Genomic DNA, 14777 nt, shown 5'->3' on the forward strand with positions numbered 1-14777 from the left:
ACATAGTGCTAGCTATTACACGTACCTATCTCGTAGGAGATACATATAGGAATAATTATAAAACTAAGGTTATACTAGACCTAGGAAATTCAGTTAGTGCCCTTATTAGCTATCGCCTAGCTAAGCAATTAGACCTTCGACAATTGCCTAGGACTAACCTACTAACCCTTGCTTAGTTTAATAACGCTCGGCACTTGACCTATAGAGCCTACTATATTTATATAGCCCTAAGAGACGACCTCGGCAATAAGCGCCTACTAAACTTCCCCGCCTACGTAGTAGATATAGACAACCTATATAGGGGAGCTACTATTGTTATTAGCAACCCTGTTCTTAAGTACTACGCTATAGCTATAGACTTAGGCATTTAGAAGTAGCGATTTAGAATCGCTCGGAAAGAGGATATTAAATATATTAATGTTAGCGAGTGCCCTAACGATATTAGGGTCCTATTTATTAGCAACTTAATACCGGCCTCTGCCTTAGCTAATCCGACTACCGACCTACTTAGTAGTAATAATAATGAACCTATACCCCCTAATAGTATAGACCCCGATTAGCTTGCTCGTATACTAGAGCCTATTCGAGAAACCTATATTAACGTATTTAAACACTACCTAGCATCGACATTGCCTATATTCAAAGAGACAGATTATAAGATTAATATTATAGAGGGCAAAGAGGTCCCTTTTAGACTACTCTATAACCTTAGTAAGCGCGAGCTTGCTATATTACGTAAGTACCTAGAGGAAAACCTAGCTAATAGGCGTATTTGGTATAGTAACAGCCCTACCGGTGTACCTATCCTGTTCGTACTAAAGAAGGATAGTAGCCTGCGCCTATATGTCGATTATCGCGGGCTTAACGCCGTTACTATTAAAGACCGCTATCTACTCCCGCTTATTAATAAGACCCTCGATCGCCTTTCTAGTACCTACTACTATACTACATTAGACATTAAGGACGCCTATTACCGTATCTATATTCGTAAGGGCGATAAATAGAAGACAGCCTTTCGCACTCGTTATAGCTATTTCGAGTACTTAGTTATACTATTTAGGCTAGCTAACGCCCCTATAACATTCTAGTCCTATATTAATCGGGCTCTATTAGGCCTACTAGACTACCTCTATATAGTTTACCTAGATAACATCCTAGTTTACACCTATTTACCTAATATTATAGAGCACTAGGCTGTAGTACGTAAGGTACTCGATCGTCTAAGGACCTATAGACTATATTGCAAGCCTTCTAAATGTACCTTTGCTACTAAAGAGGTGTCCTTCCTTAGCTTCCTCGTATCGACTAAGGGTGTTAAGGCTAATCCCAACCGGATTAAGACTATTACTAAGTAGCTAATACCTACTAGTATTAAGGAACTTTAGTCGTTCCTCGGCTTCGCTAATTTCTATCGTCGCTTTATTAAGGGCTATTTACGGCATATAATGCCCCTAACTAAGCTTACTAAAACTAAGGCTAACCTAACTAGAGAGTTTAAATAGACTAACAGAGCACAAGCCGCTTTTAACGGTTTAAAGAAGCGATTTACTAAAGTCCCCTTATTGCACTATTTCGTACTATATAAGCAGATCCGAATTGAGACTAACGCTTTACAGTTTACTGTATTAGCTATTATGTTATAATAGGCTAACGACACCTACTAGCACCTAATTGCCTTCTTTTCGAGAAAGATAATTAATGCTAGGCGTCGCTACGAGACCTACGAGCAAGAGTTGCTAGCTATTATCGAGGCCTTTAAGCATTAGAGGTACTACCTCGATAGGGCCTAATATACGATATAGGTCTATACAGACTATAACAACCTCCGTAGTATTACTAAGGTTACTAGGGTTATAGGTCGATAGGCTAGATAGGCCGTCTACCTCGCTAGGTTTGATTTTAATATATTATATCGGCTAGGCGTAAGCAACCCTACTAATAGCCTATCGAGGCGACCTAATTACGATAGCGGGACTTAGCAATCTATTAATTTATTGTTTCTAACCCTATAGTATAAGATTGCTATAGCCTGTATTATTAATAAGCAAGCGTAGGATAAGCGGCTTACCGGACTCCGCGACGGCTTAAAGCATATTAATGCTCTTACTATATTAATAGTGCGTGTTAAGGCAAGGGCTAAGGACACAGATAGGAGAAGTTATAATAACTCCCTAGTCGATATCGCTATATATAGTAATAGCGATTAAAGCACTAATATAGTTAATCCGGCTACTAGTGCTACTAGATGCATATAGTGCGTACTACGCAAGACAGCGAGGGTGCTGTTAAGCGAACTTATAGAAGGGGATAGACGAGCGTTTATAGATAAGCTATTACGTGCTTAGCAAAGGGACGCTTTTGCTGCTGCTCGTATAGATTAGCTTAGAAGTAGCCGTAAGACTAGATCTAGTAAGAATTAGTCGATTGATGCTAATAGCTATTTGCGCTATAAGGGCAGGCTCTATATCCCTACCGAGCATTCGATCCGATAAGAACTTCTTAAGCGACACTATAATAGTAAGCTTGCCGGTTACTATAGTATAGAGAGGTCGTACGAGCTACTATCGCGCACATACTACTAGCTAAATAGTAAGCGGGATATAAAGGAATATATCGATATATATGCCGTATACTAACGTATTAAGGCACTAAAGCATTAGCCTTTTAGCGAGATGTCCTTATTACTAATCTCTTATAAGCCATTTATAGAGCTTACAATAGACTTTATTATAGGTCTTCCCCCTACTAAGTAGAGAGGAAGCAAAGACATCTTTAACGCTATCCTAGTCGTTATAGACCGGTTTACTAAGGGCGCTCGCTATATCCCCGCTCGAAAGGACTAGACAGCTATTAACTTAGCTAAGTTACTATAGAATAACATCTTCTATAGCTATTAAGGAACCCCTAAGGGGATAGTCTCTAACCGAGGCTTAACATTTATATCTTATTATTAGAGCGAAATATGCCTATAGCTAAGACTAAAGCATCGGCTATTAACAGCCTTCTACCTATAGACTAACGGTCAAATAGAGAGGCAGAATGCCACCCTATAGTAGTACCTACGTAGCTAAATTAACGAGAATCCTAACGACTAGGTCAACCTCCTATAACTAGCTAAATTCGTATATAATAATAGTGTCTACTTATTAACTAAGGTGTCCCTATATATAGCTATAATAGGCTAGAACGCTGCTATACTATAAGACCCTCTATCGCTCGAGGCCGAGCGTAAGGAAAGGGAAGCGCGTTAAGTACTAACACCTAAGACACTAGCAGCTATTAAGAGGGTTTAAAAGATGCGAGAGATTTACGCTAAGATAGCTAATAAACTAGCAAAGGCCTAGGCCTATTAGAAGGCCTATTATAATAAACACTATATACCGATAACCTTTAAGCAAGGCGACATAGTTATGCTAAGCACTAAGAACCTCCGCATCCGTAAGCACCTATTACCTAATAGTAAAACGAGGCCTAAGCTTGTACTAAGATATATTAGTCTATTCCGTATCCGAGAGGCTAAGGGCATACAGGCCTACTAGTTGTAGCTTCCCCCTTATTATACTATCTATAACACCTTCTACGTATCCCTCCTAAAGCTATATTACCTACGCGAGGGGGATGAAGCACCTACTAAACACGAAGATATACTAGCGGATAGTAAAGAGCTGTAGTCTATAGAACGTATCCTATAGCACTAGACTAGGAAAGGCAAGAAGGAATACCTCCTAAGATAGCAAGGCTATCTACCTAAATAGGACTCGTAGGAAGCTAAAGCCTCTTTTAAAGATATAACCGAGTTGTTAGATAAGTATTAGACTAGCGTAAAGAACAAGAAGAAGGCTAAAAGCTTATAATATTACTATTAAGGCCTAGTACAATACTACCCCCGGGGTGCTATTAGCTAACTAATTAGAGGCTAGCAAACTAGGATAATAAGACTATACTAGGCGCGCTACGACGCGTTAATCAATCAATCGCATACTCTTTTAAGGGCTCTACCTCTTTACTAACGCGCCCTATAGGTCCCCCTCTTATTCCCTTATTCTATCGAGGCCTTAAGGCCTAGGCAATCGGCGAGGACGGCGCGGCCGGTGCGGCTATATTAGTAACAGTGTTGCGGAGTGTGTTGCTATTAAGAAAGGAAGGATATAGCTATATTAGTAACAGTATTGCCGAGTTGTTATTAGTTAAAGAAGGAAATTAGAAGAAGGTAAAGTTAGCGCTAAGACGACTAGCGCCGCTATTATTAATATTACCTACTATTGTTACCGTACCTACGAAGACAACCTTACCTATACTACGAGCCTAAGGCACCTTTAATCAAAACTTTAATTAAAACTTTAAGCCGCCTAAAAGATTAAGCGACTAGTAGACTAACTAAGGGCAAAACTATAGAGCTAAGCTAGCTAGGGTCGATCTTGCGGACAATAGGTTACTCCTTAATCTATCTAACCCTTTAAGCGAGGCGAACCTCTACTACTACACTTATAATAGCCTTTACCTATAGAAACTAGACGAGCTATGTTTTTTTAAAAGATAAGATAAGATTGACAATTAAAGGCTACTAAACCTAACTAATTAGGGCTAGCGAAACTACGAACAATAATAGCCCTCGTAATAATAAGAACAACCCTCGGAAGCGGACATTTCTAGGTCTTTTAAGAGTAGACGCAAAGAACTCGGTACGATATTACTTAGAACGGAGGCAGGGCTGCAATATCTCGTACGTCTACCTATTATAGTAGGGAAGACGCGCTCGTATTATAATTAGTCGAAGGCCCTTAATTCTTATAGATATATATTACTTTATAGTTTATTACATAGGGGATAGCGCAGTTAGAAGTTGGACATTGTATTAGAAGGTAAGGTTTGATATAGTTATATAATTAGATAGTTAAGTGTTTAATTTAGCGCGGCTAAGCAGCTTATTAGACTTGCTAAGTTAGTAGTAACGGAGGTCGAGGTTGGAATATAGAAAGGCTACGAGGGCGCGGCCTTTAGAAGGGAAGCGTGTGTTAGAGGCTATACGTAATTAGCATATAACTAGCTCGAGTAAAGCTAGGGTCTTAGTGCCTTAGGCAGGGCTTAGCGCTTAGCGTTAGGCTAACTAGCCTGCCTTCCTCCTTCTCCTCCTAGTTCTCTATCGAATACTATACTAATTCACTACTACCCTATCTACCTGCTAATATAACCCTTCTTATAGTCTAACCCTAGAACTAATCGATATCGCATATATCTGTAGTCGTAGCTCTAGAAATACCTATTATTAAAGGTAGGTCGGTTCCGAATAAGTATAACTTATATCCCGTCTGTTTGTTAGCATTTATATCCGCCCGTCTACTTCTATATATGTCCTTGTTTATAAGCGTATACTCGGGGTTAAGCGCGGCTATAATAATGTCGTTTTTCTTATTCGTCGCCTAGTTACGGAGATCTTTGTTCCGGGACCCTATATATATTAGCGAATGTCTATAGCTATATATATAGACGTACGTTAGAGGATGCCGATAATCGTATAGTACTCCTACCTACTCGGAGCGTTAATAAGGGATAGTATATCTTCTCGCTCTTTTATAGTAACCCTACTACGCTATTTGCTTATAACCTTGTCTACGTTCCTAATAAAGTGTATACGACAGAGCATAAGTACATGCTATAGGTAATACTCCGCTATATAGATAGATAGATGTTTCATTTGCCTGTTGTAGTGCCTTTCGGCCTATGTAGGTCTGTTTCTATATATTGTTTTAGGTAGGAAACCAACTTAGTTAGTAAAAACCTCCCTCCTATCCTATTTATAAGTGTTAATCTTCCTCGTTTCCTTGTTTTCCTTCCTCTAGGGTATACTAGTATTATAGTTGTTACCCTCTAACTACCTTGCCTACTGCCCTGCCCTTCTTTCCCCCTCTTCTTCCCTCCTTCTTATCTACTCCTTAGTTTCCCTTACTAGTGCGAATTGTTATACAAATCCCTATTTAATAATCCACTTTACTATCCTCTTTAGGTCTTCTTTGCTCTAGATTAGCTTATCGTATTCCCTTTCTATTGCTTTTAGTCTCTAATTACTTCTGCCTTCTAACTATTAAGGGCAGACTAGCAGCATATACTTAGGGTTCTAAGATTAGTAGCTATATTAGTAAGCCCTACTTTCAATTCCTAGGACGTTTCTTCTAAATAGGTAAGATCTAAGTCTAATATGTTTAGATCTAATTTAGATAGCTAGGCTTGCCTCGGCCCTATTTAGGTCCTTATAGAGCTAGTAGTTATGTTAACCAAATTTGATTAGTGCCTTTAGGGTTCCTAGTCTAACTTGTGTTTTGTTCTATTCCTACTCCTATAGGTATCTAGCAATTGATTCTGCTAGGCTTTGTTTCTCTCCCTTTAGCTTGTCTTCCTTTAGCCTTATATTTAGTCCCTAAAGCTCTTTCTCTAGCATTTCTCTTATTAAGACTCTATATTGCTCTAGGTCTTTAACTTTCTAGGGAGTTATTTGTAGTCTATCTCGCCTTCTAGTCCTAATGTACTAGGCTTTTATCTTATCTAATGCCTTTTAGATTGTCTATTAGGCTAGGTATTCTATTGTCTTTGCTGTATATTAGTGTCTTAGTCCCTTAAAGTATTGTTTAACTAGTAGGATCCCTAATTCTATTTCTACTACCCTTGTTAGTATAGTCTTATATACTCCTAGGATTTTCTTTAGGCTTTAGGTTTAGGACCTACTAACTAGTTGCTTAATCCTCTTTAGTGTTTTCTCCTAGGCTGTCTATATCTATGCTCTATATAGTATTGCTAGCTTGACAATTGCTTTGTATATAACTTTAGCTTTCTCGAATGTAGCCCCCTATATAGAGGCTATAAGCCTATTAATGGATTGCATATTAGCATCTGCCCTCTACTTTGCCTTCTTTACTTATAGTCCCTAATTCAGTTTTAGATCTAGCTAGATCCCTAGTACCCTAAGCTCTGCTAATAGTTGGGTTTCAAAGCCTTAGATAGTAATTGATTGCTTTATATTATAGGTTGATTTAGCCTTACTAAAGTGGATAAGCTAGTACTTTTCTAGGGCGAATTTTGCTCTATGCCTCCTTGCCTATTTTTTATATTCCTAGTGCTTCTCTTCTAGGATCTTGTAGTTAGTTTCTATTATCTTAGACTAGGCTAGGATGTTTGTATTATCTATAAACCCTAATACTAATGTGTTTTTTGATTCTAGGAGTAGGAGTAGGTCTACTATAAAGATAAGGAAGAGGATTAGGGAGAGTATTAATCCTTAGGGGATTCCCTTTTTAGTTAGCATTAGGTCTAATTTGAATTTGCTTAGAATAAGCTGTATTAATCTTTCCTATAGGAAGGATTAGATAAATTGGATTATCTAGTTTAGTGTAGCTTTCTGTTTAAGTATATATAGGAGCCTTTTATAGGAGACATTGTTAAAGGCTCCTAAGATGTTAAGGGAGAGGAGGGTTGCTACCTAGTTTTAACTATAGTGCTAGATATACTTAATATGTTCTATAATTAGTTCTATAGCTATTAGTATTGACCTCTTCTTTCTTCCTCCTATCTAGCCTTTAGGAAGGATGTTCCTTTCTTCGGCAAAGGTTGTTAGCCTTTTAGCGACAATTTTTTCTAGCACCTTACCTATTATATTAAGTAGGGCTATTAGTCTGTAGGCCTTGAGCTATATATAGTCTTCCTTCTAGGGCTTCCTTAGCACTACTGTTAGGGACTTCCTAAATAGTCTTAGGTAGTGTCCTAGTGCTAGGCTTTGTAAAAAGATATTAGCTAGTACTAGGGCTAGCCCCTTCCTATATACTTTTAGAAGTTTGTTATAGATCTTGTCTTCTCCTAGTGCCTTATTGCCTAGAATTTTCTTTAGGATCCTTTTAATAGTTTCGGGTTTAACCTAGGTGTCTCTTAGTATACCTAGTAGTAGAGTCTCTTATTCTTTCTCCTTTATATCTAATAGGTCTGCTTATACTTTTCTATAGAAGAAGTGTTAGCCTAGGGCTCTTGCTTTCCCTTCTATTATAGTCTACGTTTGTCCTTATTGGTCTATAATATCCGGGAATTGTAGTAGCATATCCTTATCCTACTTAGGTCTCTTTGCCTATTTAGCTATCCTCTATATCTCCTCTAGTTTCTTTGTAATTATTCCTATTATAGATCTCTATTCTTGCATCTTATCTTTCTTAATCTAGATCTTCTTTTCCTAGCAGGCTTTATTGTAGTTGTCCTATACTTCCTAGGTATAGGTTTGTATCTACTGCCTCCTAGCCTTCCTTACTACTTTAACCTTCCTTATATACTTACTAGTCTAGTATAGTTGCTAGTATAGTGAATGTTTCTTTACTAGGGTATGCTTTCTAGCTACCTGTTTTAGGATTCCTATTAGTTCTTCTACTGCCTTATTAATGTCCTCTAGCCTTAGTAGGTGCTTTGTTAAGAGTTCCTCTAGTTTTAGGTCCCTTTCTAGTTCCTCCCTAATCCTGCCCTATTAGGCACCTTTCTAGTTAAGCTTCTCCTCTAGTTCCCTTTCCTAATTAGCTTAAACATTTAGCTTAATCTATACCGGGAAGTAGTCTAATAATTCTTCTAGTTCCTAGTTAACCCTGCATCTTGTAATCCTATTCCTAATCTAATGTAATATAAAGTATAGGTCTAGTGTACTACTGCTTCCTCTTGCCTCCTAAGTAATTAGTCCCTTTAGGGTAACAATTTCTATTCCTTCCCTCTCTAATATATCAATCAGTCTTCCTACTAGGAAGTAGTAAGCTAGGGTAAAGTCTAAGCCCTAAAGGGGGTAGTAGAGGTTGAAATCCCTAAGTAGGATTTAGTAGGTGTTCCCCTAGATAACTCTAGGTAGTCTTTCTAGGGTTTTCAGTTAGGTACTACTTCTTAAGTCTAGTAGTAGGTTGTATATATAGTAGACTTAGAGTATACCTTAGGATGTCTCTACTTGAACTAATATCAGGTCCCCATCCTCCTATAGTATAGCCTACTAGGTTTCTATATCTATCTCCTTACTAATGTAGATATATATCCTTAGGGCTCCCTAGTTATAGATAATTAGGTAGTATCTTAGGTCTTTGACTGTTACTAGTCTCTTTGTATATAGGTTAAGCTAGGGCTCTTAGATTGCAATAATGTAATATTCTTTTAGGTTTAGTGCTTAAAGGAAGCTCCTCTATACCTTATCTTTGCTCTTGTTGACATTGTACTATATAATGTTTAGTAATGTTGCAATGTTTATTAGGTTTCATCTATATCATTTCCCTATAAGTTTTCCTTTAGTCTTCCCTTACTTTAGACTAATATTTAACTAAGCTTTATCTGCCCTGCTTCCTTTCCTATAATGTTAAGGTATCTTAGTCTCCCTAGTTACTAGTAACTCTCTTATGCTAGTAAGGCCCTAAATGTGAACCTATTATCTTATCTAGACCTCTTTTATAGTACTTAGCTAGGTTGCTTCTACACCTAGCTACTCTAGCTTATTGTATATCTTTTTAGTATGTTAATTCTAGCTTCCTTCGCCTTCCTAGCTGCCTATATTCTTACTAGGCATTCCTTCGCCTAAGAGGGGTGTCTTTTAGTGCAGTATGTATATCTTGCTTCTCCCTTATATGCTTTATATTCTTTAACCTAGTAATCCCCTATATAATAGGAGTAGGTATTAGTTGTTTTTGTATACTTAGCTGCTAAGTATCTATAGTATTGACATTTGAAGCACTGCATTATCCTATAGTTGCTCCTATATATCTCTGTTTCTAATCTTTCAAAGTCCTAGAACAACCCCTAGTCTAGTACTATATTAGCTTGCTTTGTACTCCCTACCTAGATAATTAGGGAAGACTGCTTCTTAGTCTCTTCGATTTTCCTTTTAATCTATACTACTTTTGTGATCTTTAGGCTTAGGCATATAGCTTGGTTTTGTCTCTATAGGCTCTTAATATCCCGTTCTTCCTTAAAGCTTCTTGTTATACTATAGGCTATAATTATAAATTGCTGTTAGGAGACCTTTGCTGTTTTCCCTATCTTAGTTGTCTATTCTTTTTGTGTTTCTAGCTTCTTTTGTCCTACTCTTGTACTATAAATAGCTTGATTACCCCTTTACCTTCGTTCCTAGCCCTAATTACCTCTTTAACTATAATTCTTTCTACAATCTCTTTCCCTATAAGTCCTTAGATTTCCTTTTGCTCCTATAGGTCCGTAATATAGACTCTAACTACTGTCCTCGGGGGTTTTAGCGCCTCCTAACTAGCTACTGCTGCCTAGGTACGGTAGTTTAGGCTTATCTCCTATTGTTTCTTCGTAATCTTTACTACGACTGTATTAGCTACCTTTGTAATTACGTAGCTTGCCTAGTTATAGATTGCTTTTAGTCCTCTAAGGAGTTCTAAGATTATTATCCTATATACCCTCTTAGGGGTTCTTCTATCTTCCGCCTTTAGTACCTCCTCTACTCTAGTATATAGTGCTTTCTATTCGTCCTCCCTTCCTTCTTAACTATCTTCCCTTCGTCTCTAGTTGTTCGCTGCCATTTTACTCTAGTTAAGATCGGTAATAGTATATAGCTATCGCCAATACTATATAGCCTTCCTTACTATACGTATACTCCGCTATATAGAGGGGGTCGATTTCGTATAGGTAGAGACTAAGGCCTATAGGTTAGTATAGGTACGGGTATAGGCTAGGGCATAGATACTAGTATATTAGTACCCGAGCTAATCGACTGCGATATAGTACTACCCGTCCGTATCCCCGTAGATATATGCCTACCTATATCTGCCTATACCTACGACAGCCGCTAAGGTCGTAAATAGGCGCTTCTATACGAGATAATATATCCGATTAGTATTCTTCTCGTTATAGATAACCCGAGCTAAGGTAAAGACTATCTTGTTAGCAGGTATATAGCTATAGGTTAGCCTATATATACGCTTTCTATTCTAACCTAACTTAACCGCAAAGATAACCTCGTTTATATTAGATCCTACGATACGTTTATAGGACATATCGACGTCGAATAACTAGAGAGACGTAAAGATCTCTGCTTGTTCCCTATAAAAGCATACTACTATCTATATACCTATAAGGGAGATAAATACGTCTTAGATATATTGCTACTAAATTAGCGTATATTAGTATCTATAGCTATAGATAAGGACGTATAGTCTTCGGGTTAAGTTTCTGCTATTTGTATACCTATTCTACTACGTTAATATCGCGAAGGTAACTATACTCCGTATGCTTAAGCTTTACTATTATCGCGGTTAAGCGCGAAGTATTGTTTAAAGTAATATAGAGCTTAGCAAGTAATAGTACCTCTTTTTTATTAAGGAACTGCTATAATATCGGATAGACCTAGAATCGGGCTAAGGACTACGTAAGCGGAAGTCTATAGGTATAGCTATATATATACCCGTTATTAGGTCCGGCGAAATGCACTTCTTAATTAATTCCTTTAGCTCTTCCTCGATAAGAGTAGGGACTTTCGTCGGAGGGGGTAGTATATACGTATGTTTGCCCCGAGATACGATTATTATATAGGGCGTCCTTATAGGATCGCGCGGGACGATAAAATCGAACTTAACCTTATACTCTTATGTAACGAGCTTGCCCTACCCTTATAGGTAATCGACTTCTACGCGATATTAGCTAATCTATGCCTATAGGTCTAGACGTACCTACGGCATATCGTATAAACTACCTTTGTCGGCTTAACAACCGTATAAACGTTAGTCGGACCTGCTAGTAGATTTTAGAAGAAGTCCTTAAGTATATCGATTAACTATTTCCCTTCTTTTAGAATAACTTAGCGGAAGTATAATAGTCGTAGGTATATATAGTAGTTAGTATATACGAGTAAGTACTAGTAATAACTAGCTAGCGTCTATATAGTTAGCTATAGATATGCCTATATATATAACTAATTACTTATAGGCGTCTCTGCCTCCTTATACGTTAAACTACAATCTTCGCGTTAATCGTCGTAGGCTTTTCTCGACTAGAATCTTGCTTATACTATATACTAAAGCCTATGCCCGTAGGTTAGTACTCGGTAAACTATCTAACTACGGATATATATACGTATGTAAGTTCTCTACCTAGTATTGCGTCTCTTCTCCTCTTAGTACGAATATCCTTACGAGCGGAGGTATAGAATTAACCCTCTAGTTTAGGTACTCGTCCGTAAGGCGATAGTGCGTAGCGCCCTCCCGGAGATATAAGTAAGTATATTAATATATCTTAACACCGCTATAATTCTTCCGTACCCGAATATAGGATATACTATTAAAGTACGACGCTTTAGTTTCCTTTAGGGAATAGGGCTACCTTGCCCTATATTATATCTAATATATATTAGCATATATATAACAATATACACGCCTATATATACTCTATATTTAAGAACAGCCGGAATCTTTATAACGTTCTCTAGGATAAGATCGGTATAGTTATAGTAATCCGTAAGTAGAACGATATATATATAGCTATAGTTATAACTACTTAGGTATTCTAGTATCGTAGTAATATATTCGATATACTTAATAGAAAGCGGGGCATATATAGCATTTATAATAAGGGTAGGCCCGGGTCGAGGAAGTAGCTAAGTCTTATTAGAAAGTATAGGTATATAATTAGCTATAGCTAAGCCTATAATATTGCTTTCTAGCTGCTTGTCTTCTATAGCCTCTAAAGCGATACGATCTTCTTCTGCAAGCATTCGTAACGTAAAGACATTAGAGGCCTATATCTCGGTAAGCTAAAGGGTATATATATCTATATACTTATATATACGCGCTCGTTAATAGACTCGGTATATAAGATAAGCTTATTAGAATATTTATGTTTATAATCTTCCTATATATAGGGAAGAAAGGTTAATAGAGTCTCTATAGCTTTAGTCGGTGCTTTAGATAGTAGTTTTGTTTAGTACTCGTAATCTATATAGTCTAAGAAGCGGATATTCGTATAGTAGAAGAAAAGGGAAGGGAAAGAATTAGTCGATTAGTAGGAAAGTAGATGCGTAGGCGCTAATTTGCGGTTGACTATATACACGGTTACGCACAGGCTCGGCTATACGGACGTTGGTTAACTCCGCTTTTAGCGTGGTCAACCGCAGATTTCTCTGCGGTAAGGTAGCTCGAGCTCGAGCCTTGTGAGTCTTGGCAGAGGACGGGCCCGACGGGAGGACCGCGGCTGAGCACTTAGTCTATTCTGCGCTAACACCCCTTCGGCCTAGCAGAAAGCTTGTGCCAACGTCCGACTGTCATGGCATGGATTTCACACCAATGTCAGCTCCCGCACCACCACCACTCCTTGTTGTATCTTCAGCTTCCCACCTCTTCTGCATCTACTGCCTGTTCGACTGCCCAAACCTGGTCAGCTCCGCCTCTTCAGGCTCATAGGTGCGCTGCAGCGTCCCCTGATTCAACGCGTCGCCGGTAACCTCGGCATATTTCGCTGGCCTACTGGCGGTCACGTATTGTGCAAGCGGTCCCAGGCTGGCGGCGCGATCCGGCTTACCAAAGTACATGATGGAATATCGCTCTGGAACTTCGCCCTGGGCATCATGGCAGGATGGCTTTCCTACGCGGTGATAGGCTGCGGAAAGAACGCCATTGCTCCACCGCTCCATCGCGTCTCCAAGGTTGACCAGGACTGCCGGTGCAGGGTTGCGTACTTCGATGAAGTGTCGTGACAGCGGATCTTCGATTTCGAGCCCACCCACAGAGTCTTGCCACAGCAGTGTCACAGAGCCCGAATCGGTGTGCTCGCATATCCTTGAGGTGCCTCGTTCAGCACCAAGACTACCAGACTTGACTGATGGGTAGTGCGCTAGACGTGCTTCGCTATCGTTCCCCCTATGCGCTTGCAGGAATGTATCCGGGTGGGCACCGGTGCACTCCGCGAGAGCTCGCAGAATGGTCAGGTGAAGCTTGTGTGCTCTAGCAAAATGTGACTCCAGCACACCGCGGAAGCCGGGCAATATCTCATCTTCCGGCCAAATGCTCGGGTAGAGCCGATCGTCAATCGCGCCCCAATCAAAGGTCTCTTTCAGGTCCCGCAGTCGTCGTCCATTTCGTGCTTCTTTTTCTCGTGGCCGACTGAGACTCGAAGTGAATTCCTGGCCAACGAAGCTGTATCCTCGATGTGGATTTGGCACAGGCGGATGCGGGACAGACATCTTCTGGGCGTCTGTCAAGGCGAAAAAGCGTCGACTGTACTGGAACAGCTCCTCGATATCTGCGTCTGGAATTCCGTAGTTGATCAGGCTGACGAAGCCCCATCGCTGTAACGCTATCCGAAGCTTTCTACAAAAGAGCTCCCGTTCCTTGATGTTGCCAGAAGTATACTTTGAGAAGTCGAGTTGTGGCGGCCCTGTGGGCTCCATTATAACCATCTCGAGTCTGGTCTCGCTGAGCAGTCAAGATGCAGAATTTTTGTTTACTGGAGATCTTAAGAGGTCCGTGTGAAGTGCTGCTGGTACCCAAGCGCAGCTCTGCCAACGCCTTCCCTTTTTCAGCCTGCGTCCCCCGGCTAGGATCGGTTGAATTCGCGTGGCTCTGTGCTGCTATGAAGTCCATGCCACACCCCGGCTCGCTTAAGGACTCAGCAGTGCCACCGGCGAATAAGTAATAGAAAAGCTAACACGAAAGAAGCAAGTCACTACTAGGTAAGAGTGGTCGCCTCCACGCTAAGAACGTCCTTGGCCCGCCATGCAGACCACCTACCGGGCTCATGGCTGCACAACGTCACGCCATTGCACGTGCTGT

At 39.7% G+C, this 14777-nt stretch overlaps 1 protein-coding gene across 1 annotated transcript; it reads right to left on the minus strand.

Moving 5' to 3' along the window:
- Positions 1-13029: 13029 nt before the first annotated feature.
- On the minus strand, positions 13030-14395 carry MYCFIDRAFT_150075 (uncharacterized protein; the record flags this gene model as incomplete). The annotated part of the gene is made up of 1 exon (XM_007923881.1): positions 13030-14395. The coding sequence occupies one exon, from the start codon at positions 14393-14395 to the stop codon at positions 13355-13357; it is 1041 nt and encodes a 346-aa protein (XP_007922072.1). The 3' UTR covers positions 13030-13354.
- Between the last annotated feature and the right edge of the window lie 382 nt (positions 14396-14777).

This window comes from Pseudocercospora fijiensis (genome assembly GCF_000340215.1).
Source record: "Pseudocercospora fijiensis CIRAD86 unplaced genomic scaffold MYCFIscaffold_1, whole genome shotgun sequence".
NCBI classification, from domain to species: domain Eukaryota; kingdom Fungi; phylum Ascomycota; class Dothideomycetes; order Mycosphaerellales; family Mycosphaerellaceae; genus Pseudocercospora; species Pseudocercospora fijiensis.